Genomic DNA, 27,887 nt, shown 5'->3' with positions numbered 1-27,887 from the left:
ATAAGAGTCCCCATCCCATAACAAATTCATTTTAATTTTTATATCACATAAAACCATGAATATCAAATTTAAAAGATACATGTTCAGATCAGTCATAAATAGAAAACAAAAAGCAACAGCAACCTTGACATATATAATGCCAAAAATGAACAAAAAAAACTGCAGTTACGCATCAGAACAAATGATAGAACCATTTCGTGAATCTGATAAGGCATGGCACATTATACACCCGGTGAGGGGAAGCAAATCAGCGCTCTGAAGGCTGTGGGCCGTTATCTAGAACGAATACATCATTTAAAAGACATTCTTGTGGAAAAACAATGCAAAACCGGTGGAGCCCCAAACGAAGAACATCCCGCAACACAACTTTGGTCTCACAACATTTGGCACTTTGTGCAAGGACAGAATAAACAAAATGTTTTACAGCAGATTGTATATATTTATACATAGAGGGACACATGCTTCACATACAGTACAAACAGCATGCATACAGTATGATACACGCGACATCATGCAAACGCACACACACCAATGAGCCAGCCCATAACAGCTAAACACACAGTTAGTTAGTTACAACAAATGTAGTCCTTTCAGTCCACCTCTATCTACAGTACTAAAGGCACTGAGCCATCATGCAGAATGATTGAAAGAGTACAGACACAAGGCATGGCACTTTAAGGAGAATACTCAGGGTTTGTTTGTTTTTCTTCTCAGGTTGTGTTTCCTACATACTGTACAGGTTAAAAACAATATTAGACAACATCTGCTTAATTGCAAAAGACGTGAAAATAGCTCCAAAGGTTTAAAAACATCACCGTCTAGTAACTTTACCATTCAAAAGTGGAGTCAGAAAGACTTTTTAAAAATGCTGCAATTATTTATTTAAAAACACAGTAAAAATGTGACGTTTATTACAGGTAATATAAAAAGTTGTGCTAACACTTTAGTTTAGGTCACAATTCATGGTATTAACTAACACTACTAGATTAATAAACTTCTAATTAGCTGTTTATTAATATTTGGTAGGGTAGAAGTTGGGTTTTGGTATTGGGTAGGATGATTAGGGATGTAGAATAAGATCATACTTTATAACTACTGATATTCTGTTAATTATGAGTCGCCAGAATGGGCAAACCTCAAGTGAACGCGCGAAAGAGAGGCCGAATGTCTGCAAGAGGGTCTCTCTTGCGTATACTCAGGCTCTCTGCGTTCGCTTGTCCACTCCTTCGCCTCAGAGTTAATCTCTTAATCAGGGGCGCAGCAACCGGGGTGGGGATCGGGATGACAGGGATACGTCCCCTCACTTTTAAAGCCAGACCATTTAGAAACAGGTAATTAATAATTATATGAACGTAAACTTTTGGATCTCATTCAGCCACCCCCCGCCCCACTTTTAAAATGTCCGCTACACCCCTTCTCATAATAATAGGCAGGTAATAAGTAGTAAACAGCAAGAATTGTGACCTAAACTAAAGTGTAATCGAAGTTGTTTATTTAAAAATTGTTTAGTGTGATTCTTTAGTTCTAATAGATATTTAATGTTCTCATATTGGATAAAAAGCATCAGCTTAATGAATGAGCGGAAATATATTTGATTTTTTTTAAATAAAGAATTAAATATTTCTCATTATGACCAATGCTGGAAACCATTGCTTAATATTTGTATTCATTTACATTATATTGTTAGGAATTAAGAACTTGGAAAGTTAAAAAAGCAGTAATAAATGTCTTTAGTGTCACTTTTTAACAATTGAATGCCTCCTCTGAATAAACAGCACTTATTTATATAGAAAAATCTTTCTGACACCAAAATGGAATTAAATGGAAGAGCAGGGGTGCCCAAACTCCAGCATAGTTTAGCTCCAACTTCCTTTAACGCACCCGCCTGGAAGTCTAGAAAGAGCTTGATTAGCTGCTTCAGGTGTGTTTAATTGGGGTTGGAACTAAAATATGTAGGACACCGGCCCTCCAAGACAGAGGTTGGGCACCCCTGGCATATAGAATACTAAAATGTTCAATCCTTGATTGCGTTCTCAACACTCTTTTCACAAACCGATCTCCAACAGGCAGCGCAAAGCTTCACATTCATGGAGAAGAAACAGCTATTAAAAGTAGATTATTGCATAGGACTGTTCAAATGAGTGTGCGCACACTCGTATTCATATATTTATTCATTAAAAACAACAAGGTATGGTGCAAATTAAGAGGCCGCTTGGAAAAACTCTCATGACTTAATGGTTATTTAGATATAGTTTCAAGTGAAATGTTAATATTTGTTTTATTCTTTATTGTTTGATCCAGATGTTGTCATTTACAGCATTTCTCTAAGAATCAGGGTTATTTAAGCAAATACCGATGTCTTAACGTCTGATGTTCAAACACTGGAATGGTGTTGTCTGAAAACGAATATAAATGCTCTTTATGACAACATGTTTACTTGAAATCTGGAAGATTTTTGTTTTGTTCTAAAGCAGGGGTGTCCAAACTCTGTCCTAGAGGGCCAGTATCCTGCTGAGTTTAGCTCCAACTTGCTTCAACACACCTGCCAGGAAGTTTCTAGTTACTCTAGTATATCTAGTAAGAGCTTAATTAGCTGGTTCAGGGGTGTTTGATTAGGGTTGGAGCTCAAATCTGCAGGTCACCGGCTCTCCAAGTTTGGTGACCCCTTTTCTAAAGCGTACATGTAGGTCTCAAACTCGATTCCTGGAGGGCCGCAGCTCTGCATTGTTTTGTTCCAGCCCTAACCAAACACACTAAACTAAAGTTGTTTAAGACTACTAGAAACTTTCAAGTAGGTGTAAGTTGGAGGTGGCTGGAGCTAAAATCTGCAGAGCTGCAGCCCTCCAGGAATTGAGCGCGAGTTGTTCGAAAGGAACTAATGATTTATCATGACACATATGAGAATTTTTCAAGCGTTCTCCTAACGTTTCCCCCTTTGCTGTTCTGTTCATGGTTCTGGATAACGTCATAATGGATACAGCTACGAAACACTCCATTCACTCTATAACACTATAGTAAAACCTGTGAAATAAACTGAATAATATGGCTCAATATATGAAGGTGCAAAGAATACAAAGATTTCAAAAAGGCACAATTTTGAATGAAAATGCTCTGAAGAATCAGTATCAATAATACTCACTACAATCCACCTGAATAATCACCACAGATTATGATTTTCAGGCTAGATGGATGGAAAGATTGATGAGATACTCATTTCCTCCAAGTGAAATGACTTAAATGAGCTTCAGTACAGCAAATATGTGAATAAAGTACCTTGTTTTAAATCTTTAAATCCGTGGAATGATACAATCAGAAGGATAAGACTTGTGTGCAAGAGCGTCCATTTGTGTTAGCATGACTGTTTGTGTTCCTTTTCCTCACCTTTTCACTTTTCTCCATCATTTTAAGAGGCTGTCGAAGTGTTTCAGAGTCCGGCTTCATCATTGTTTGTGTGTTGTGTCTGTCGGCTGCTGGGCTCAGGGGAAGCATCCACGTGTGCTCTCTGATAAGTCAAACCTCTTCTTCCCTGACTCCGCCGTCTCTGTCCTGGGGAAAGTCTCTGACAGACGCTCATCTAAAATAGTTTAGATCTTTCAGTTAATGGATTTTTGCATTCGGTGAAAAAAATAAATATTAATCAAGATTAAAAATTCCCAAAAGACAAAGATAATAAATGTTTGTCAACCAAAATAGTTTTAGGAGGGCAGATGTTATTGATTGAATCCAGTTAAATACTTGTCTTTCAAAGTTAAATCATTTTCTCAATAAGAGATTTGATTTTTAACAATACTATACATTAAAAAAAACAAGCCTGTTGTGAGCACATGCATGATTCAATGTATTATTATTATCAGTGATGGGAATAACGGCGCTATAAATAAACGCCGTGAGTAACGATTTTCAGTAACAAGTAATCAAAGAAGTTACTGTTTACTCTGTTATAACTCCATTGTCGTTACTGACAATAAAATGCGTGTATGTGTATATATATATATATATATATATATATATATATATATATATATATATATATATATCTCTACATGGACACTGGATAGGAGAAAATCAAAACGACTTTCTAACAGTATCAATAATGCACCAAAAAAAACTTTTTTGTACCATATCACTTAGCCCTTCATTTATACATGTTTGACTTGGTATTTCAAATTCCTTTATCAATCAATTTTGCATTGTAGCCCAGACTTTTTCCTCTCACCTCTTTATCCATCCCTCGATCCTCATCATCAAGCTGAATAGACTGCATAAGAGAAAACAAATCCATCCTGCCACTTCTGCTCGGGCTGGACGACACCTAGAAAATCAGAAAAAATAACAACAACAACCATTATTTATTACATTATAAAAACATTTTTAAAATAATGTTTAAGTGTAGTGAAATATCAGCCTCTGTCCTAACCTTATCACTTTCCTGAATAGTAAGAAACTGGTTGGATGTGGCCGATTCTGCCTCTCCAGTATCTAGAACATTCTCACCCATCTGTTCAAACACCTGAGGATGACAGACATAAATAAACCCATTAAGAAATGCCGAGAAGCTTCATGAAATGATTGTTATATGGCAAATTGCCTTACGTCAGTGTCCTCCTCGCTGCTTTCCTCATCAGGGCTCTGCGATTCCTCCTCTTCTTCCTCTTTCTCTTCATTTTCATCCCCTGTCGCTGGTTCGTTGTGGACTGACGGCTGACGGGCTTCTGCTTTGGACTTCCTCCTCCAGAGGGCACTGTGGCGCTGCTTGCTGCAAACAAACAATGCAGTGTTAGCTCTAATCTGCAAACAACTTTCATTAGTATAGCAAACAAAAGGAAATATACAGTTAAAGTCAGAATTATTAGCCATCCTGAATTATATTCTTTTAACACATTTCTAAACATAATACTTTTAATATTTCATTTCTAATAACTGATTTATTTTATCTTTGCCATGATGACATTTACTAGATAATGATAATATTTTACTAGATAATTTTCAATCTATACTAGCAGCATTGCCAGACGTACAATAATTTCGACCTTTGTATGATCAATAATGGGAAAAAAATCCTATAATGTATAATAATTTCAGAATTTTATGGCATTTAAAATGGGTTTTATTGTCATTTTAGGGCTTCTATACTTATTGATCTAGCTGCATCTTTTGTCTAGAGTCTGTGAGGAAATCATGGAGTTATGCATGTTTTCCATCTCATCTTATAGGCCAATTAACATGAAGAATGAGTTAACATTCCTGCACGAAATCGGCTCATTACAGATACTCTGAATAGGTATCTCACCTCGGAAGGATGTTAAAAAAAATTCGGAAGGGTGCACTGCTTTCAAGCCAACCAGAACTATGTTGCGGTCCATGACGGCACCCAATTTGTACCACAAAATGAATGCCTCAACATCTGTCAACATGCAGGTATCTGATGACAGCGACTTCGGGGCCCACTTCTGTTTTGATCAATTTTTGAAGGCTCACCTGTCTGACATTTTCTCTCAAATGTTTGTATGAAATGCTCATTTAAATCTTTATTTATTAACAGATTTATGAGAGAACATAGGTCAACAGGGATATTGCAAAAGACCAACTTCTGCTTTAAACTGGACTGACTGAACTACTACTATTAAAAAATATACAGACAAATGTAAAATACAGTAAAATCTGATGAAACGCATCAAGCTGATGGCGGTTGAGTTGGCAGCTGGATATTATTGGGAGACCGCTGACAGGAACAGTAAACAGATCCGCCAGAGCACGTCTGAAGCTCACGTTTTAAGCTAATTTGCGGCCCACCGGCAGGATCATTGAGGCCCACCGGTTGTGAATCCCTGGTCTAGATAATAGCTGTATACTCTCTGTTTGACTCATGTACAATAATTTTCCTCCAAACACGATAATTTTGAGATTCTGGCATGATACTTTGATATTTCTAAACTGGCAACACTGACCAGTAGACAGCTTAACATGCATTTTAAAGGCTTAACTAGGCAGGTTAGGATAGATATATATATATATATATATATATATATATATATATATATATATATATATATATATATATATATATATATATATATATATATATATATATATATGGTATAATGATGATTTGTTCAGTAGAAAAATCCAAAAAAAAAAAAAAATGCTTAACCTCTTAAGGCCCAAGGTGTTTTTTTTACATGCATTTATTATTTCTCTTTGCTATTTGGGCTTATTAGAACCTAATTAGAATAAAAATCTAAAGTATCATCTTTTGATATGATGTACTTTTAGAGAAAAAAGATGTCCATATATGTGGACTCGTGGTCCATTTACATAAAACACTTTTTCCTGAATTTATTTATGCTTATTTAACATTTTTTTTACTTGGTTTGACTATCAGAGAGTAAAAACAATTTTTTTTCTAATTTTGGACAGTTAAAAATAGTGTTTGGGACATTTCATATGCTGCTAAACAGTTGCAGGATGACTCTGAATGTTTTCTATTTTGTTACAGACATTCAAAGTATTTTAAATAGCTACTTAAGAGCTCAAATGTGCTGTCTACATACGTGGACACTCAAACCCTAGAAGGTTAAAAGGGGCTAATAATATTGAGCTTAAAATCTTTTTAAAAAATTAAATATTCCTTGTTCTGTTAAACATCACTTGGGAAATATCTGAAAAATAAAAACACAGGAGGGCTAATCGTTTTGACTTCAACTGTATATTTCCAGTCATATGCTGCATAGTTTTCATGTGACAACGTTGAAAAGAAAATGGCTAAACGAAAAAATTGAGGAAAAAAAAAAAACAAACAAAGTGTGCACATGGTTAAACAACAACAAACCATACTTGACTTGTCTGTACATGAACGTCTTTATTGAGACGCTGCACAAGTATTTGTTGATCTATGAGAGCTTAAGTCACCTGGCATTGAGGATGCCGCTGTACGTGTTCAGCTGTTTGAGGAAACCGTCATTGGGCTGCACAATAGGCCGTCTTTCTCTCACGTGGTTGAGTGCGTGATCTAAAGTCCAGCCTTGTTGCTTCATCAGGAAAGCAATTACTGTGGAGGCAGAGCGAGAGACACCCATCTTACAATGCACCAGGACCGCCTGTCCGCTCTTCCTGTACCAGCATGAAAAAAAAGACAAAAATATCAGCATGAGGTAGAGGGCAGTAAGACATACTCTGACATATTTCACAGAGTTAGATACAGATGGATATTGCATACATGTGTATTTACAGGAGGAAATCAAACTGTTTACTGCATAGTCATATTTAAAGTTATCCTAACATGAGTTAAAAAAGTTTAAGCAGATAAATATATTCTGAAGCACAGTATATAAAACATAAGTGACACTCAAAATGAAAATTGAATAACCATTTATTGGTTTTAAACCTTTTTGAGATTATTGAACACAAAAGAAGGTATTTTGAAGAAAGCCGAAAAGCTGTAATATATACAGTTGAAGTCAGAATTATTAGCCCCCCTTTGATTTATTTATTTATTTATTTTCTAAATAAGGTTTAACAGAGCAAGGAAATTTTCACAGTATGTCTGATAATATTTTTTCTTCTGGAGAAAGTCTTATTTGTTTTATTTTGGCTAGGATAAAAGCAGCTTTACATCTTTTAAAAACCATTTTAAGGTCAAAATTATTAGCTCGTTTAAGCTATTTTTTTTCCGATAGTCTACAAAACAAACCATCGTTATTCAATAACTTGCCTAATTACCCTAACCTGCCTAGTTAACTTAATTAACCTAGTTAAGCCTTTAAATGTCACTTTAAGCTGTATAGAAGGGTCTTGAAAAATATCTAGAAATTTTAGTTACTGTCACCATGACAAAGATAAAATAAAGAGATGAGTTATTACAACTATTATGTTTAGAAATGTGTTGAAAAAAAAAAAATCTTCTCTCTGTTAAACAGAAATTGGGGAAGAAAATAAACAGGGGTGAATTCAGGGGGGCTAATAATTCTGACTTCAACTGTGTGTGTGTTTGTGTGTGTGCGTGTGCGTGTGACGTTGTCACAGCATTAACAGAATAACTTGCTTTATCAATGGCCTACTAATAAACTATAATAATAATAATTATTATTATTATTATTGTGGTAATATTTGACCAACAGCCAAAACCTCAAAATAGGCTTCGTTATGTCCCAGTTTGCATAGTCCTGGCAGTTCTAAATATAAATAAACGCATGCACTCAAGATGAGCCACGATTTTCTGTTCCATTTCTTTCTCTCTCGCACAAACTTTCATTTCAAAAGTGTGTACAACATATGAAAATAAATAATAATAGACATTTTGCATGTTTATCAGGGTAAGTTATGACATGCAGGAAGTGGATAGCCTGCAGAATGAAGAAATGCTGCATGTTGATATGCGCAATATGTCCATTTCAATTTCTCCATTTTGCTGCAACGGCTGTGATGTGTTTGACTAGCAATAGCTATTAGATCGTTTTATGTTTAAAAGCAAAATTGTTATCGGTTGCGCACAGAAGCACAGTGTAGAAAAATACAATTCACTGAATGCAAGTAACCACGGTCTGTGGTTATCTCTCTCTGTAAAAAATATTATCTGATACTCTTTCTCGGGACTTTATAGACGCAAGCCGAATACATTTTATATTAAACTAATTATAATCGCCATCACAGAACAAAAATCATTCTAAAAACACAGTTTACAATGTTTAATCAATTTGGTTTATGGAGACAACGGGTGACATTTAGTGCCCACTGTCATAAACATCTCCACACCGGTAAACGAATAACGTTAAATCTGGCTAATAAAAAACAAAAAAGGATAAAGGGAAACATCCATACACACTCATTCACACACATACACTACGGCCACCCGGAGGAAACCCACGCAAACATGGGGAGAGAACATGCAAAGTCCACACAGAAATGGCAAATGATCCAGCCGTGACTCCAACCAGTAACCTTCTTGCTTTGAGGCAACAGTGCTTACCACTGAGCCACCGTGTCACCTTCAAATTAATTAATTATTTATAAATAATACGTTTAACTCTGTGTATGTGTGAGTGTGGGTGTAAGTGTGTGTGTGTGGAGCACCTTGCTTCGTTGATGAACATGTATGTGTTGTTCCAGTGTGACAGCAGGTCAGTCGCCTCCACATCATACACTCGAATATTCATATAGGTGAAGCATTCTGGGAAAAAGTTGTCAATCTCCATGGTAACATTCAGGATGTAGCCCACACTATCAAAAACAAGTTTGTCTTATTTAAATTGAACTGATAAACTTATTTTTATTTATTAACACTATGAAACAATCAACCATTTACAAAAAATATGACTTTATTAAATACATTAAAAAAATAGTCTGCTGCAGTTCCCTTAATGACTACTAGAGTCTCTAATAATTCTACATATAGCCTCTTCAATTAGTTTATAGTCACGATTAAGCTTAATCAACATACTTGTTCTTCTGTAGTTCTTCAAAGTTGGCAGCGTTCCATTCTGAACCCTGTAAACCAAAAAAAATTATGTGTTGCACTTCCTGTTTGTGGAGCTTTCATTTAAAAGAACTGAAACGAATCATTTTGTTTGATTTCTGTGCGCGCAGTTTGGCCTAGCCATCACCCACCAAGTAAAGGTAGTCCAAGATTCTGGAAGGTTTGTCCATCTGTGCCATTGTGACCATCATCTCGTTGTCAATATACTCCTTGTAGTCCTTCATGTCGATACCTATTCTGGATTCCAGAGATGTACGCACCTGCAAACACACACACACAGGGCTGTAGTTTATTACTAAAGAATGACACTAATAACAGAAACCAGTCTTGGGATACAAATTACATTTAGTGGCATGTCACATAATATAAAAATTCTTAAGAACATCCAATCAAGCTGCTTACTTGGTGACTGCCTGAATGTCATACCACAAAGATTCCCAAGATAAAACAACAAGCCCAGGCACATTAACACTGAGGGAGTTCTGGAGGAACAAGGTCTTCATACTACCATTTAGACGTATGGTAGGTCAGAAAGTATTTTTTGTTTGGAATAAAAATGTATATACTGTATGTATTCAGAACAGACATGCTACATAGGCAAAGTGACAGTAAAGACATTTAAATATGTATAAAAGATTTGTATTCACATTCTAAAACGTTAAATGTTTAAGCAGCACAACTGAACTCAACATTACAAATAGGAAATGCTAATGGAGCAGCAAATCAGTATATTAGCGTGACCTCTGAAAGATCACGTGATACTTAACGCTAACAATTCTGTATTTTAAAATAATTGAAAACAAATATACAAATACTTAAATTGTAACAATAGTTCATGATATTGCAGTATTTTTGGATGACTTTAAAGAGGTCACAAAAAGAAATCCTGTGTACACCTCTGAGAGAGCATTTTGAGTTTATAGCCATATCAGCTTCTCTGGGTATGTCATGGCACAAAAAATTAAAGTTTACCACATTTTATAAAAATCACTTTGTGGGATTTATCTATAAACTTATTTCACTTGCTTATGATGGAGCAGTGCTTGTCATGCGTTAACTAATTCATCAATCAGACGGTTCCTTAGTCACTATAAATACCCTAAAGGGAGTCACACACCAGAAGCGCCACTCGGCGACGCTCAGTGTCGCGCCACACAGCGCCATGCATTTTAGAATTCTAAACATAGGTTTATATCAGGCTACACACCCCGGCGCTGCAAATCGGCAGCTGTCATCACCCAGCCACGACTCAGGACACTATTTAGATTTCTGCCGCACCACAGAGCACCATCCGAATAGTTTCATTTTAAATACCATGCGAAGGTGTGTGTCTGGTGTGCGATACTTGCAACTGTCATGTCCGAGCTGCGCATCCGGTGTGTGACCTGCTTAAGTTCCATATAACAGCCATCTTCGTTTTGAAGAATCCCACCTTCCACCCCTACTCCTCCTCCTTTCCTAGATGGGTGGCATGGTGGCCTAGTGGTTAGCACTGTCGCCTCACAGGTTCGAGTCCTCACCAAACCAGGTAACTTTTCTGTGCGGAGTTTACACGTTCTCCCCGTGCTCACATGGGTTTCCACCGGGTTCCCTGCTTTCCTCTCACAGTCTAAAAACAAACTTAAGTCAATTGACTAATCCAAATCGGCATCATAGATGTGCTCCTAGTAAGTAGTTGTATCTTAAGAGCAATCACTATCTGTTTATTAGCTACTACAGCAGGAGAGTTCTTGAGATCTACCCGAGCTCAAACTCCCCTCTCGCCCTGCAACGGGAAGGAGCCCTGGGCTTGAGGATCTTATGAGCTCAAGGCTCTATTCCAGAACAGCATGCAAAACACGCTTTATAATCAATCACCAGCTAAGTGTGAACTCTTGAATTTATAATTGTATAAATATTCAAAACAATAAAAAACAAATTTACCAACAGCAATGAATAATACACTTAATAAAATACATAAATCGTAATAAAAAAAACTTCTATTTATTCAATATTATTATTAAGGTTTACTTTTGATAATATTTGTACAGTTTTAGAAGTATTCACATTCCAAAATATTTCATTTAAAGTCTCTCCAGATAAATATTGCTGTCTGATAACATTAAAAACAGGGCATTCCACAAGAATATGTTTAACAGTTTGATTTCTGTTGCAATATTGACATTTTGGGGGATTGTAACTCATGTCTTGAGTTTAAAAAAAACAGATTGTCTTCCTGCTTCAGGCACGGAGTACTCATTCCATTCAAAGCACTGATCCCATTCTGCTGGTCATTTGTAAAGAATGTAGCCTTTTACAGAGTTTCTGCATGTTTCATAAAGTCAAATGTAAGACTTTAAATACCTTTTAAGACGATTATTAATGAAATTTCAGATTTTTATGGGGCTAAACAACTATTAGGATATTTTTTCTAGTGGAAAAGGAAAAGATTTTTACTATCCTCATCAAAAAAAAAAAAAAAAAAAAAAAAAGAATTTTGTTATTAATAATGTGTCAAAACAAGCAAACAATGGTTTTATATATGCATTTTTTAACATAACATTTATAAAAAAATAAATAAAAAAAAAAGCTAAATATATATGCAAAACTATATCCTCGCCATAAATAAATGGGGAACTTTTAACGAAATGTTATTGTAAGGAAAATAATTTAATTATATTGGTAAATAGAGTTAAAATGTATCTATTTGTTAAAATTCTATTAAGATTGACTGCTGGCGATCGGATGATTTCGGCCTAAATTAGTAACTTTTCAACAGTTTTAGCAATTTAAGACATTTTAAGACCCAGCGGACACCCTGTTTTATTAGTGGCTAATTTTGAAGGTGGGATTTTGCACTGCTTTATCTTTCCTGTTAGGGCTTGTACACCTTTGAAAACTATTTAAAAAAAACATTTAGTGCAACTTCAAAATACTGTATTATTGAAGGATGGCCAACAAACCCAAAACGATTTTAGTTATATAATTATTAGTTATAAGACACGCATAATATATACAAAAACATACATATTAAATGGCACTGTGTATGAGAGAGCTGTCAATTTAAGACCAGATGTCTCCCAATGCTTTACTTTCACTTTAGACATAACGAACAGTGTTAAGATGGGCATTTTGACACATAAGAGTGAATTTCACCACTGACGCACAATAAGACGCAAAAGTTAATTGAATTCAGTGTGTGCCACAGATGCCATTTGCCAGTCTCAGTCACAGTTTAGCGTGCTGTTATTGACTCATCAAACACATCCTTTTCTTCACATTCATCCGTGCTGCTCTATAATAGAAGCAGTCCTGTGCTGCATGGGCAAATTTACAGATAAACTGCACAGACAAATCTCCTTCAATGGATATTATCATTGTCCAGTCAAATTGCACTTCATACATTATCCCAAACAAATTTTTTATGTGTATAAAGCATTAAACATTTTTTTTACGTTACTGCTCCAAAAACATGAATGATGACAGAAATAGGTATCATCATCCACACTGTAAAAATGCTGGGTTCCACACGATCTATTTGTGTTGAGACAACATGAAAGAGTTAACGTCTTAAGGCCCAAGGTGTTTTTTACATGCATTTTTTATTTCTCATTGCTATTTGGACTTATTAGAACCTAATTAGAATAAAATTCTAAGTATCATCTTTTGATATGATGTACTTTTAGAGAAAAATGATGTCCATATATGTGGACTCCTGCTCCGAATTTACATAAAACACTTTTTCCTGAAATTTATTTATGCATATTTAACATACACATTTTTTTTACTTGCTTTGACTATCAGAGAGTAAAAACAACCTTTTCCCCCCATTTTGGACAGTTAAAAATAGGGTTTGGGACAATGCATATACTGCAAAACAGTTGCAGGATGACTCTGTATGTCTGTAACAAAATAGAAAACATTCAAAGTATTTTAAATAGCCACTTAAGAGCTCAAATGTGCTGTCCACATATGTGGACACTCAAACCCTAGGAGGTTATAATGTATAATAAATATATTTATACATAATTTGTAATACAATTTGTCATTTAAAAGAAGCAATCAGATATATGAACTGTACCTTTAAAAACTCAGGTACATGCACAAAACAACGAGCATTTACAGCAAATAAACAAACGTAAATATTATCCCACTCGCTTTCTGAGCGTTACATCTCTATGATTTGTCACACGCTCAACAGAAAGTGCTGCCATTGTTTTTTTTTTTTAAGTAGTTAGAGTGTTTCAATTTCTCACGCTCGCCTCCCTCACCATAGTAAGCTACGCAATATAGCGCACATGATAAATGACGACAGTATGTGATAACCGGTTATGATTACAGAACTAATATCAAATAGTCTGCGTCTGCATAGGGGTGTGGCAATAACCGCATCACCGCCATAATGAGATGTCAACCGCGGTGATGTGGTTATTACCGTCATCACCGCCCATTTTAGTTTATTATTTATTTTTGCTTGTGAATCTATCAGGATTGTATAGAAAAACTGAATAAACTAAATAAAAGGAATAAAAGGCCTGCCCTGAGCATTTTCCACTTAAATTACAAATTTAGATTACAAAACGAAAACACTGAATCCTTTTTAATAACCAGCATAGGCTGTTTTTATTTTAAGCTTATTTTAATAAAGCAGGCCTACTAACTCAAATCAATCGCTCCACAGAAAATAAGCATTTTTAACGCACCGCTGTAATTTCTATATCCCAATCCCTTTATCAACATGTTTAATCCAAGTCATTATTTTAAAGATTATGACTTGAGAATATGATTTTACCTCAGCGCTGCACTTTTCTCCTTCGCCCTCACGCTGAGCAGGTGACGGAGTGTTGTGAAGTAGTTAAACTCTCCTCAGTTTAATTTACAGTGTCAAACTGGTACAGGAATATCATTATATTAATATAGGCTTTGCTAAAAGGCTGGTCAAATGTAGGTCTTTTTTTACAGAAGCTATAAACAGACGCGCATCTGCGACCACGGTGATGAGTCAACAATCGCATATATTTTGACTCGCATATAATATATGCGCGGTTAACCGACATACCGCATGATTTCTTGCTTCATCACCGCGGTAACAGAAAATCTGTTACCGTCACAGCCCTACGTCTGCATCACGGTGCACCGAAGAAACAATTCATTTTGACACCGCTACTCATATTACACGATTGCGACCTCGACTTGTAATATTGCACTTTGTCATTGAAATAACGCCATAGGTAGTTGGAAGATCTGTGTAAAAGGCTTGCCACCACAGCTGGAAAAAAATCCTAGAGGAAACACTGTATGATGTGCCTATTCTGAGAAAATTTAACGTGGATGCATCTAAACCTGGTTTAGGGGACTACCATGTGACCTGCTCTTTAAAGTCAAACTAAATTATGTTTGTCTGTTTGTGTTTAACGCCAGTCCCTTTAATAATCTGGGGTCACCACAGCGGAATGAACCGCCAACTTATCCAGCACATTATGCAGTGGACGCCCTTCCAGCCGCAACCAATCACCGGGAAACATCCATACACACTTATTCACACACATACACTACGGACAATATAGCTTCCTCAATTCCACATCATTGGACTTGTGGGGAAACCGGAGCACCCGGAGGAAACCCACGCAAACACGGGGAGAACACGCAAACTCCTCACACAAATGCCAACTGGCCCAGGTGGAACTCGAACGAGTGACTTCTTGCTGTGAGCCGACAGTGTTAACCACTAAACCACCATGCCAACCCAAAAGAATTAGCTGACTAAAATAAATTCCATTGTCAAAAGAAACCCTCCTCTCTTTCATTACCTGCTTTGAAGTAATGTTTTCCAAGTCCTCAGTCCTCATGATATCCCGTAGCTGGGCCTTGATCTCCCTCTCCACTGACTCCCGGTTCGACGATGATCTTCCACCAGTGTCTTTCCTCACCGACTCCAGGCCAGTCATAGCCCCCCATTCATTAAGGCAGTGCTGGTCAGATTCCACATTCTGTTTGTAATGCTGTGCCCACTCGAGGCCGCTGCTGGGTATAACAGCCCCACGCACGGCCCGTTCACAACAGCCATGCAGTGCTTGCAGAACTGACCTTCAGCAAAATGAGAGCGACACAGGGCAGAGAGTTGTGAGCAATCGACAAACCACAAACACGTTTGAAACTCAGAGAGTACATCTGAAAGCTTCTGTCTAGCGGAATGCATGTGCTTTATGATTAAAAATCTGAAATAATAAATAAATAAAACACTTAAAAAGGTGGCTTTAAAAGGGGTAGTTCACTCAAAATTGAAAATTTACTCAGCCTAAAGAGGTTTTAAGCCTATATGGATTTCCTTCTTCTGTTGAGCGCAATAAAAGATATTTTGAAGAATTTTGGTTTCCAAAAAGTTGATGGTAAAAATTCACTTGGTAAGCAAAAAAATATAAAAAATTTCTTATTTTGTGTTCAATAGAAGAACAAAGGATACCACTTTCTTTTGATGGTCCATTTGAGTATTAGTAGACTGTCTGTTTAATATCTGTTAATACTGCTCCTTCAACAGACATTTAACTAACTATAAGAAACTTTGGAAGTACATGTCAACTTACACTAACCCCAACCTAACAGTCCACTTATAATGTAGAGGCAAAGTAACTGAAATTCAACAAATGGACCATCAAAATAAAGTGTGACCGAACAAAGCTCATACAGGTTTGGAACAACTTGTGGGTAAGCAAATGGAGAGTTTATTTTCATTTTTGGTTGAACTCTCTCTTTAACTACTATTCACTAACATTAAATACTTCCGAGATCATTAATGTACCTTTTAACGTAACTACTATTAACCCTTGTGTGCTGTTGGGTGATGTTTCTGTCCACTCTGAGGTGATTTTGAAATAATTTTTGGAGACAAATATAATTTTGCCACATACAGTACTTTTGTAAAATGCTTTGAAATATTTTAAAAACTTAATACACTCTAGGAAAATGTACAACCCTTTTGTTATGTTCTTGGCTGTTTTTGCCAGATTGACGTCCATTATAACAACATTTTTAGGCTGCAAAGCCATGACACCATATTATGTATTCTTGATTGTTGAAAAGAGGTAAAAGGTGTCATTTTTACTGTTGATCATCGGTTGCAGTGCAAAAAAAAGCTTAGTTTCAGGCTTTTATAGTTGGATTGTAGTGTGTGAGAAACCATTGTGCACTTATCTTGATATGTCTTAGAATGTTTACCATGTTCTGAGAGCTGGGGTACTTATTTAGATTTTTCTAAGTGTTTCTATGCATGCACATTATAATCTGCTGTCTTACTCCATAGAACGTCATATAAAATCCAGAAACTTTTTCTAATCTAGAAACTTGCTAATCTTCAAGGATAATGGTGCCAATTGATCAATAGTGAAAATTGCACATTTTACCACTTCCCAACAGGGAAAATCACCAACAATCAAGAAAGCATGATTATATTCTCGCATTGCTTTGCAATAAAAAAAAATCCTTATAATGGAATTTAATGGGGTAATAACAGCCACTAACATAATGAATGGGTGGTCAATTTGAACAATACACAAGGGTTAATTAAATGCTTCAGTACTTTAAATTTAGCCACAGTATAGCTATGCAATTACAGAAATTCCAGTTTGTCTGGATTTATAGTTCAGTGTTTGCAGAATTAAACAAATAGTCATCTTTCTCACATATACAGTATGCCTAGCAAATCCAGTGCATCAAAAAATGCTAAATAAATACATAAAATTCAAGAAGTCACTAAATTGTTTCCAGACCTTTACATAAATAATTAGTATACCATTTCAAATGAGTAAGTTCATAGTGTGTATAACCGCCTACAAACCACCAAGAAAAATATTGAATTAAAAAACAGCACTTTAACTGAAAACAAATGTAAGTGTGTGTGTGTGTGCCAAAGTCACACAGCATATCAGTCTAGTTTGAGGAAACTGGTTGTTTCTTCAGCATTTCCTGCTTTGACGCTTACCACATCGTCTGAATGGACACAGGCTTGAAGATTCGTGTCACTTCTGCAGATGTCACACTGAAACCTCTGTAAGAGAACGAGCAAAACCAACTGTCAGAAAAGCAGAACTTTAGAGTTGAGGTTTTAATAGTGCAAAAACTTCAGCAGAATCGTGCAGAAAACATATAATGACTGTCCTTCAAAGAACAATTCTGTTTTATTCTACATTTATATGAATTGACAGCTCCCTTTACTTTAAAACCACGTGAAATCTTTCTGTTGTTTCTGTGATAGTGGGTTTTGATAATAAGATAATGATATCAAGACAATTCTATTATTTATTCTGGTCTTACCCATCTCCATCTAGATAAACTTGTGTGTCACTCCATATTGGCAAGACAAGGCCAATAGTGCACTCATCACTGTGGAAAAGTAAGAGAAAAACTGAGTGAGCCTGCTGTTTAGAAGTATAGTTCACTCAAAATGAAACTAGTTTACTGAATGCAAAACCGTATGGTTTTCTTCTGTGAAACATTAAACAAGACATTTGAGGAAATGCCAATGTGTTTTCCCCCATTGGAAGTCAATGGTTACCAAAAAGTTATAATACGAGGAGAAAAAGGAAAATAAGAAAGCAAGTAAATTATGATAGAGTTACATTTCTGTGTGAACAATCCCTTTAAAACTGTAACCAGGGTTTCTACAGGTTTCACCAAGTCAAATTTAAGGCTATTTAAGACCTTTTTATAACCATGAAGAATGAAATTTCAGACTTGTATAAGGCTAGATGCTAAGGATTTTTTAATGGCCCAGCATAAAAAGAAATCTAATGCGCTCTATGCACAGCTAGAATTTTAAAGCCAATGATAAACTTCCGGTGAAAGCTTAATGTGACTATTTTTAATTTCACAAGGTTGTTTTTACAGCATCGATGTTGTAATGGAATTACAATACATTCAGTTAAATAGACTTAAGCATTCATTTAGTTGTTCAAGCTTTACGCTTGACGAGATGAAAGACCGTTGTAATCACTAGCGGGATCAGTAGCAACAGGTTAACGCAGAAACTGCATTGAAAATCCAGCAGTAAAATAAACTCATATTTTAAAGACATGGCAGGGGGAAATGGAACTGAATGTAGTGCTTCTTATACAATCTGAGACCTACTTCATATTGTATATCTAACAGGCTGTGAAGATCGCTGATTTTTAAAGAAAGAGAGATCGTAAATGTGTCAATTTTTGATTGGGCTGGCTGGCTGTAAAATTAAGTCTGTGTGCATATAGCTCATTAGTCATTTCTTAGCCACATATTTTAAATAATGTGTCAAAACAAGCAGACCTTAGTTGTTTACATACATTTTGTTCAACATAATAAAAAAAAAACTCTTTAAAAACTAAATGTTTGCACAACAGACTACAGTTACAATATTAGTTATGAGTAGGCCCACATTGAATCTGTGCACGCAGAAATCTGCAGATTTCCACAGATCTTTAGGCCATCAGTGAGTCTATGTATTTACTTGTGTAACTGTGTGTAAATTTAAATTTATCCTTTTTTTAAATAAATTTCACTAATTTATTGTGATCTAATAATAGTAATATTAAAATGTTTATACGATTTATTTACAATACAGATTGTAAAGTAATAGTTTCAGTCTTTTAGTAGATATATTGTATGAGAGGCTTGTTTTGTTTACCAAACAAGTTGATCTAATTGGATTTACATTGTAAACATTAAATAAAGGTAAAAAATGTGTTATTTTATATTTCATATATATTAACTTTGTAATTATGATCCTCCTAAAATCATTCCGCATAAATATGTAGATTTTTTACAAAATTATCTGCAGAAACAACAAAAATTCTGTCTGGCCCTAGTTATGAATAGTTTTGCTAAAAGTTTTACCGAGATGTGTTGTTGGTGATTGGATGTGTTTTGGGTCGATTGGGTAGCTTTACATGAACAAAGGAAAACTAGAAAAGTAAAGTTCGTAGACAAACTTTATGGTGGCTTGAGAAAGCCTCGTCTGAAATTTTGAAGTAGCATAAATAACTGAAGTACTTTAAGAAGTTTGAAGCAGTTGGCATATAGATAACTGCATATAGGTTAGCAGGTTTCTAGTATGGATTGGCATGTTTCTTGCTTGGCGATTGCTGGGGTGTTCTAAGTGGTTGCTAAGGTGTTGTTAGACTGTTTCTATGGTGTTCTAAGTGGTTGCTAGGGTGTTTTGACTGTTTAAGGCATTGCTAGGCAGTTGCAAATGTGTTCTGAGTGGTTGCTCGGCGGTTGCTAAAGCATTGCTAGGGTGTTTCAGGTAGTTGTTAAGGTGTTGCTAGGTGGTTGCTAGGATATTTTCAGTAGTTTCTGGGTCGACTACTGAGTGGTTGCCAAGTTGTTCTGAGTGGTTGCTAAGGCATTACTAGGGTGTTCTAGGTGGTTGCTAAGGTGTTGCTAGGCAGTTGCTAGGGTCTTCTGAGTGGTTGGTAGGTAGTTGCAAAGGTGTTGCTAGGTGGTTGCTAAGGTGTTCTGAGTGGTTGGTAAGTGGTTGCAGAGATGTTGCTAGGGTGTTCTAAGTGGTTGCTAGGCAGTTGGTATGGTATGGTATGTTTCTATTGTAAACTAGCATGTTGCAACTAGTAATTTAGTATGAATTACAATGTTGCTAAAATGTTTATAGTATGAATTAGCATGATGCTAGTATGGATTAGTATGTTTCTAGTATGATTAGTATATTTTTAGCATGAATTGGCATGTTATTACTAGCATGTCCAATATAAAGTCAATGGCCCTTTTTTTACTATGGAAGTCTATAGGACAGTTGCTAGGGTGCTGTAAATCGTTGCTAAGGTGTGGCTAGTAAGTTGAAAGGTCATCAGTGATGGGCTCATTTAACTTCGACTACCAATCTGCCAAAGCTTAAGTCTGTATGACAGTCTGGCGCAAAGTTATTAGGTCACAAAGTTTGGTCCAATGTTAAGTCAATGAGACTTTTCTGAATTTTCCGGGACAGTTTTCAGAAAACCGTACGTCGGATCAATTGGAAAAGATATAGCAACCAGAGTCAGACCAGTTTGGAGGTTTGGTGTTAGTTTGGTGGTATGAATGGTCTAGGAGAAGATGCACATAGAAACTAGTCTCAAAAGAAGAAGTAGAAGATTAAGTTTATAAAGTAGAACAGTATGTTGGCTTTGTCAAGCCACCATAATTAAGACCCTTTAAAATGATTTAAGACCAACAAGACAATATTTTAGTGAATTTAAGACTTTTTAAAGCCTAAAATTGCGTTTTTGAAATTTAAGACATTAAGACGCTGCGGATACCCTGGTAACTAAACATTCAAAGAAACGTTTTGTCAAATATCTGCTAACTCCATTACAAAAATATAGACAATATATAAACAGGCATGTCATTTAACTGAATAATTCACTTTCATTTAATTTCTTTTAATGTGATTTATAAAAGATATGCTACCTGTTTGAGCTTGGAAAGTCCATGCCGAGTAGCAGACTCTCTTCTTTATTGTCAAGTGTTCCAATTATGAGCAAATATCGAACTCTGACTGTCCTCGCTGACTCCAGACGTACAGCCTGAAACAGAAAGTCAGAATTAATACGACAGAGGTCTGAACTGGATCCATTAAAAAATCATTTTAAAAGGCTAGGTAATTAAATCTCAGAATAGAACTCATGCAGGGAAAGGCAAGACATTGTGTTGTTTAGTACAGTGTTTCTCAACCATGTTCCTGGAGGACCACCAGCTCTGCACAATTTTAATGTCTCCTTAACAAAAAGAACACCCAATTCAGATCATCAGCTCAATTAGCAGAGATTGAAAGACCTTTAATGGGTGTGACAAAGGAGACATCCAAAACACGCAGTGCTGGTGGTCCTCCAGGAACGTGGTTCAGAAACACTGGTTTAGTACACAGATTTACATACTGAATTATATTGTGTTTGCATTTGTTCATGTATAAAGTCAAATGGCAACACTTTACAATTTGGTTCCAATATTAAATGTTGGTTAATGCATTAGCAAACACTGAGCAATAGATCTGCAACAGTATTTGTTCATTTTTGTTAAGCAAGTTATTGCTATTGAAAATAAAAGAACCACCTCCTTAAAGCACATTGCAGAACATTTGGTGCTAGTTATGCTAATCATATTACCAAACAAACACAGGCGGTAATGCAGGAACAAACACTTATATTAATTATTCTGAAACAAGCAATAGTTTGCACACATGAATTAAAATACGTAAGGCAGCAGTGTGTTCACATACACTGAGCCAAAAATTACATTGATTAGGGCTGCACAATACATCATTTCAGCATCGATATCACAATGTGCAAATCTGCAATAGTCATGTCACAGGATGTCAAGCAATTTCAAGTGGATTTAAACCATTTGGACACAATATTTTTTGACACTTTAACAAAGATTGTGTTTATTTATACGATGAGGACAATACCGTGTTATTTTACATTCGATTATTGAATTTCTGTAGGTCAATACTGTTAGACTCTATTTATTTAATTTTTATCTTTGTTCTATCGTTTTCATCTGTGGTTTAATTTATTTTATGATTGAGATATACATACATACATTATATTTATACAACAGTTCTGTCTGGTTCTCGAATCTGATTGGCTGATTGCCCTGCTACACTCTGCAATTTCAGAACTCTACAACATCAGAACTCCTCACCCTTCTGTATTACTCCGCCCACATAGAGTGACAGCACATCAATAAACTCACTACAGTTAGACAAATATTGCAGCTGTTCGACAACAATGTACATTTGAGACTTTTTTTTAGTCGAGAATGTAGTTGTTTAGATTGCAACTATGCAGCTTATTTATAAGGATAGTGCCTCTTAAATATTTATAATAAAAATACAGCGAATCGGAATCCATCAGCCTGTCATTGAGCAGAGCAAAGACGATTGACATTGTCCATCAACAAGATGGCGACAGAGAAAGCATAATAAGCACTTAGAGGAGAAAAGATTGGCGTATTTTCAAACTACAGTTGATCAAATCATTATAAAATTGGTGAGTGACATTCTAAGTCGATCTCTCTCTTTTGTATGTTGTAGTGCTGTATTTATACCGTAGTAATTGTAGTGTGTTGAGTGTGAGATGGGACTTGCATATCAGGAATGTATGTATTTTGTGTTGGCCACTCTTTGTATAACCAGAGTTACTTTTTTGTTGGCCATCTGTTTCTAATGAGTCTCCTGTTTTCGTTACTGCAGACTGGTTAAGTAAAAAGAAAGAAAGAAGAAATGCCCGTATGTGTTTAGCGTTTTTCCTTATCGCAATCACAACAGTAATCTGGTAGTGTTTGGGTGGGGGTTAATTATTGTGATCTCCCGATTGCAACAGAGAAATACTGAGAAATCTTTGTAGATTGATGGCATTTCAAGCCGTTCAGCCTTATAATCTTAAAATGTGAGCAAAATCCCCAGTTTTGTCATCACTTTAGACATTTTGCAGGAAAATTATTCAAATACTAGCTCTAAATTGATGTTTGTGAAGTAGCAACTGTTTCTGCTCTTCTGATGAGAGCTGCAGATGTTAAGGAATGACAGAAGTAGTTCCTAATACAAAAGGATTCTTAGACTGCGTGTTTGATTTTTTTTTTTATATACACAATTATGTCGTCGAACTGTTGTATTAACACAATATCACACTTGTAGCAGGGCGATGTGGCTGTATATCGTCACTAGTGGGACACTAAGCACATTCCCACAACGCATGCCTCCCACCAGTGGCGATATACAGCCATATCGCACTGCTCTACTCATGTGATATTAATATAGTAAATAATAATTTACTCAAAATGTAAGATACTAGTATTTAGTATTAAATTGCTTAGTGCAATATAAGTCATTGCATAACAGTGGCTTGTTCTTTTGACAATAAAAAATTGCTAAAGAGGGTTAATAATATTGACCTTAAAATGCTTTTTAAACAATTAAAAACTGCTTTTATTCTTCTATCCAAAATAAAAACAAATAAGACTTTCTCCTAAAGAAAAAATATTATAGGAAATACTGTCAAAAATTCCTTGCTCTGTTAAACATAATTTGGAAAAGATTAGAAAAATTCACAGGAGGACTAATAATTTTTTTCCAATTTCATGCAGCTCTACTTGTGATTATTAAAAAAAATTAACTGCTTATTATATTCAGATTTTTTTTAATTGATTATGTTTCACGCATTATTTTACCACTTTTCTAGACTTCAATATAATCATTTTTCAAGATTCATATTTGAGTGTGTAGGTGTATCTTGTGGCATCCTCACCAGTTTGACTGTGTCTTCAGGTCGCAGTAATGAAATCATTGCATGCAAATGTCTGCGTTGAGTGTCAGAAGCTTGGCCTCCGAGCCGAGGACCCAGACGAGGGGATACGGTTTCTTCTTGTATTCCCTCCCTCTCTTCCTCTTCCACCAGGAGCACGGCCCCTTTAACCAGGGCGAAACTTTCTCTGGTGTGCAGAAATGAAAGATTAATCAGTTAACCATTTCTGGATGAAATACGCATGCATGATTAAAGCGGTACAGCAAATGCTCACCTTTTCTGAAGTCTTCCTCGTCTGGGGATAGGCTCGTCCTTGAAAATAAAATGACAGCAGATTAAATTACGAACATCAAAACTCTAAGATTTAAGAATGGTGATGTTAAAAACGCTTGGTGAGTGAACTGATTATGTGATGCACTTCAATTCCAAACAAACACTGGTTGTTTTCTGCTGGACTGAATCATCTGACTCGATGTGTGCCCCACAAAAACAAAGCTGGATAAAACTTGCACCTGGGAAGGGCTTGTCAGCCTTTTTTCTCACCCATAACTCACTCTGAGATGAGTGATTGGGATGAAAATAGAAAAAAGGAACCCGGAAACACACAATGACAGTGCATTTTGACCCCAAAAAAAGTCAAGTGTAATGCAGCGGCAGTATGATAAGACACTGAGGAAGCACATACTGAAGGCGATAAAGTGAGAAACAGATAGCAAGACAGAGAGAAGGACACCAAAGAGGCTGTTATCAGTGCTTCTATGGAATGAAAGAGGAGACAGTAACATTACCTGTTATGTGACTGACGTGTCCAGACAGAGACAAGAAGAAAGAGAAGAGAGAGAGAGGGTGGAAGAGGAGGGCCATTGAGGTTTTAGGTTAAACCAACTGCGAGGCTTTACTCAAAATAGTTACAGAAGAAGAAGATAGACATAGTATGCATGGGTTATGGGTGGAAAAGGGAATCTTGTGTTATATAGATGAATACAAAGCCCAAATAGTCAACATAAATAGAAAATGATTAAAAGACAAGTTCCAAATGCTCTCAAAATATAAAAGTTATTCATTTTAGGGCCTTATTTTTGGAGCGGTGTGAAATGGATTCTCATATTCAGTTTCACAGCAAGTTTTGGAGAGCCACCAAGAAGACATTCCTCCTAATTATACATTAATTTGTGTACAGAAAAAGGTTTAGGGTAACATGGAGAGAGTGGGAGGAAGGTGGAGGAATGTGCGGAGAACTTGACGTTGACATGCACAAGTTGGAGAACTGTATTCTGTAGTATTTTGGAAATGCACTACATTATAAGATGCAATAAAACTCACCGGTGTTGTGCAAATAGACGGCGCTCTGTGCAGAGTCAGCAAAGCCATTCCACAGCCGGTTATCCTGCTTTAACACCGGCAGATGAGTCAGAGCAGCTCAACTGTTTACTAAATTGAGAAGACACAAAAATGGAGGGGGAAAAATAATGAATTGATAGTTGGTAGCACATTTAAAGATGCAATACTAATCAAATGCACAATACAACTAGTATAGAACACCCTCAGATTCTATTATTAACATCCACATGTGGGTTCGGGGAGAAGTAAATAAATGGATAAACTCACTTTCTACATGATGTCATTCTTTGTAGATAAGGTTTGTTTTATATATAGATAAAAGGGCTTGCTAATTTGAGATCATAAATTATACAAATTCACAAAACTCATAAAAAAAAGTGTAAGCAAAAAGTGGATGGATAATCTACAAACTACATGATTACAAGAATTTGTAAAAGGCAACGAAGTGGTGCAACAACAGTGGCTCAAGTAACAGTAACAAATTGGCAGATCTAATACGTTCAGATTACATTCACACTACTTTATTTTTTTAAATAATTAATAAGGAAATTTTGGACACATTCTCATTTTACTAGCATTCAGTTCTATATTTAAAAAATGAATCAAAATAAAAAAGGATGGAAAATGATATAAAATTATTTATATATATATATATATATATATATATATATATATATATATATATATATATATATATATATATATATATATATATATATATATATATATATTATATTTATATATAATTATATATACATACATAATAAAAATCACTTTCTAAACGTCCTTCTTTGTGGTTGAGATTTGTTTTTTGTAAATTGCCTCAGATATAAAAAAAAAAAAAAATCTAATTTGAGATCATAAATTATGCAAACGCACAGTACTCATAAAAAGTGTAGGCAAAAAGTGGATGGATACTCTACCAACTACATGATACCAAAGGAGAGAATTTGTAAAAGGCAGTAAAGCGGTGCTGTAGGGTCACGTAACAGTAACTAAATTGGTAGATGCGTTCTGAATACATTCACACTACTTTATTTTATAAATAAGTTCTTAAAGATATAGGCATTTTGGACAAATAGTCTCATATTACTTGCATTCAGTACCATATTTCTAAAATTTTATCAAATTTAAATGAAAAAGGATGGAAAAATAATACATAATATATATATTTTAATTCACAGTGAAAGTATGACAATACAGCATTTGATTTGATTGTTAGATTGACTTCAATTGTTAGAAACGTTAAGTAAAAAGTTAAGTTATAAGGGGCTGCACTCTAGTGGAACAGGACAAATTTTAGGGATATAATATAAGATATATATATATATATATATATATAGATAGATAGATAGATAGATAGATAGATAGATAGATAGATAGATAGATAGATAGATAGATAGATAGATAGATAGATAGATAGATAGATAGACAGATAGACAGACAGACAGACAGACAGACAGACAGACGTGGTGCTTCAAGCAACAGTAACACATAGATCTAATACAGAATACATTCACACTACTTTATTTTTTAAATAAGTACTTAAGGCATTTTGGACAAGTATTTTCATATTACTTGAATTCAGTTTCTAAAATGTATTCAAATTTAATTATAAAGGATGGAGATATTAATACTTAATACATATTTTAGTGCACAGTGAAAGTATGACACTATGGCATTTGATTTGATTGTTAGATTGACTTAGATTGTTAGAACCGTTAAAGTCATAAGGGGCTGCCCTCTGTACTGGAACAGGACAAATCCTAATTTTAAGGTTATAATATAATATAATATAATATAATATAATATAATATAATATAATATAATATAATATCCCATTACTGGATTGCAGCTGGAAGGGTTGGATAAATCGGCAGTTCATTCCTCTGTGGCAACCCCTGATGAGTAAGCCAAAGGAAAATGAAATGAAAATAAAATAAAATATAATAATAATAATAATAATAGATAGATAGATAGATAGATAGATAGATAGATAGATAGATAGATGTGTTTGTTAAGTAATAACAAAGCAAACCAAATGTATATGTGCCTCTAATGCCTCTTATTTAATCAGTGACAGTCAAAGAGTAAGCAACCGTATTCACGGAATGTGCAATAAATTCTCACCACATAAATAAATTATGTAACGTGAAAGATAACCGAAAATAAAACAGCCAAATGGTTCTGCTGTCTAAGATGGAGACATGCCCGGTATTTGTTCGCCAATGGCACTTCATAATAAAGCGCTCACCCGCTTCTATCACCTCTGAAATGCCACGAGATATCAAAATATCTGTCGTATATGTGGAATGTGTGGTTGAAGCAGTACATTGTAGCCTAATAACGCGCCTTTCAGCGTCATATTGACAGTATGCAATACCTCATCTCAAGCATTTAACGTTAACGTTACTTAACGAGACAAACTTGAAACCTTGTCATATCAGATTCATCGCTTGCTTAAAAATGTGTCGATAAAGTATATAACATACCTATAAATAAAGCAGCTTTATTTGAAGGTCGGTGCGTAATGCTTATGCAGCTCCAGCACAGCTGTGTTGAACAAGACTCGATGCTTGTCATTGTCAGTTCCTTAAGAAAAGCAAAGGAGGGCGGACCAAACATGGAGAGTTCGCTTACCTGATGCGCTGAAACGCGGCGAAAATATAAAGGATTCCCTCCTAACTGAATCTCCCTCTGGAAATCGCGTTAGTTATTTCAATCCTGTGACCACAACTTTTGCATGGGTCCAAAACACATTTAAAGGGGAAGGCAGCCGACTATATCGTGAAACCAGGAAGACTTATTCTCGGCCGAGAAAAGTAAATGTG

The 27,887-nt window shown here is 35.5% G+C and overlaps 1 protein-coding gene across 2 annotated transcripts; it reads right to left on the bottom strand.

Moving 5' to 3' along the window:
• Positions 1-13: 13 nt before the first annotated feature.
• Positions 14-27,875, bottom strand: si:ch211-203d1.3 (protein phosphatase Slingshot homolog 3). Of its 2 annotated transcripts, none has more exons than XM_056471689.1 (16): positions 27,697-27,875; positions 25,039-25,146; positions 23,990-24,027; positions 23,719-23,902; positions 20,882-20,997; positions 17,762-17,830; positions 17,430-17,495; positions 15,262-15,538; positions 9,604-9,732; positions 9,437-9,483; positions 9,070-9,216; positions 6,910-7,110; positions 4,594-4,756; positions 4,418-4,510; positions 4,217-4,312; positions 14-3,574 (listed from the first exon to the last, which is right to left on the bottom strand). In XM_056471689.1, the coding sequence occupies exons 2-16, from the start codon at positions 25,084-25,086 to the stop codon at positions 3,425-3,427; spliced, it is 1,824 nt and encodes a 607-aa protein (XP_056327664.1). In that variant the 5' UTR covers positions 25,087-25,146; positions 27,697-27,875; the 3' UTR covers positions 14-3,424. The 2 variants fall into 2 exon arrangements, with proteins under 2 accessions (XP_056327664.1, XP_056327665.1); XM_056471690.1 differs by lacking the exon at positions 27,697-27,875 and adding an exon at positions 27,549-27,681.
• Between the last annotated feature and the right edge of the window lie 12 nt (positions 27,876-27,887).

The sequence above is a fragment of the Danio aesculapii genome, chromosome 14 (assembly GCF_903798145.1).
Source record: "Danio aesculapii chromosome 14, fDanAes4.1, whole genome shotgun sequence".
NCBI classification, from domain to species: domain Eukaryota; kingdom Metazoa; phylum Chordata; class Actinopteri; order Cypriniformes; family Danionidae; genus Danio; species Danio aesculapii.
This window is presented reverse-complemented; position numbering and strand designations above follow the sequence as displayed.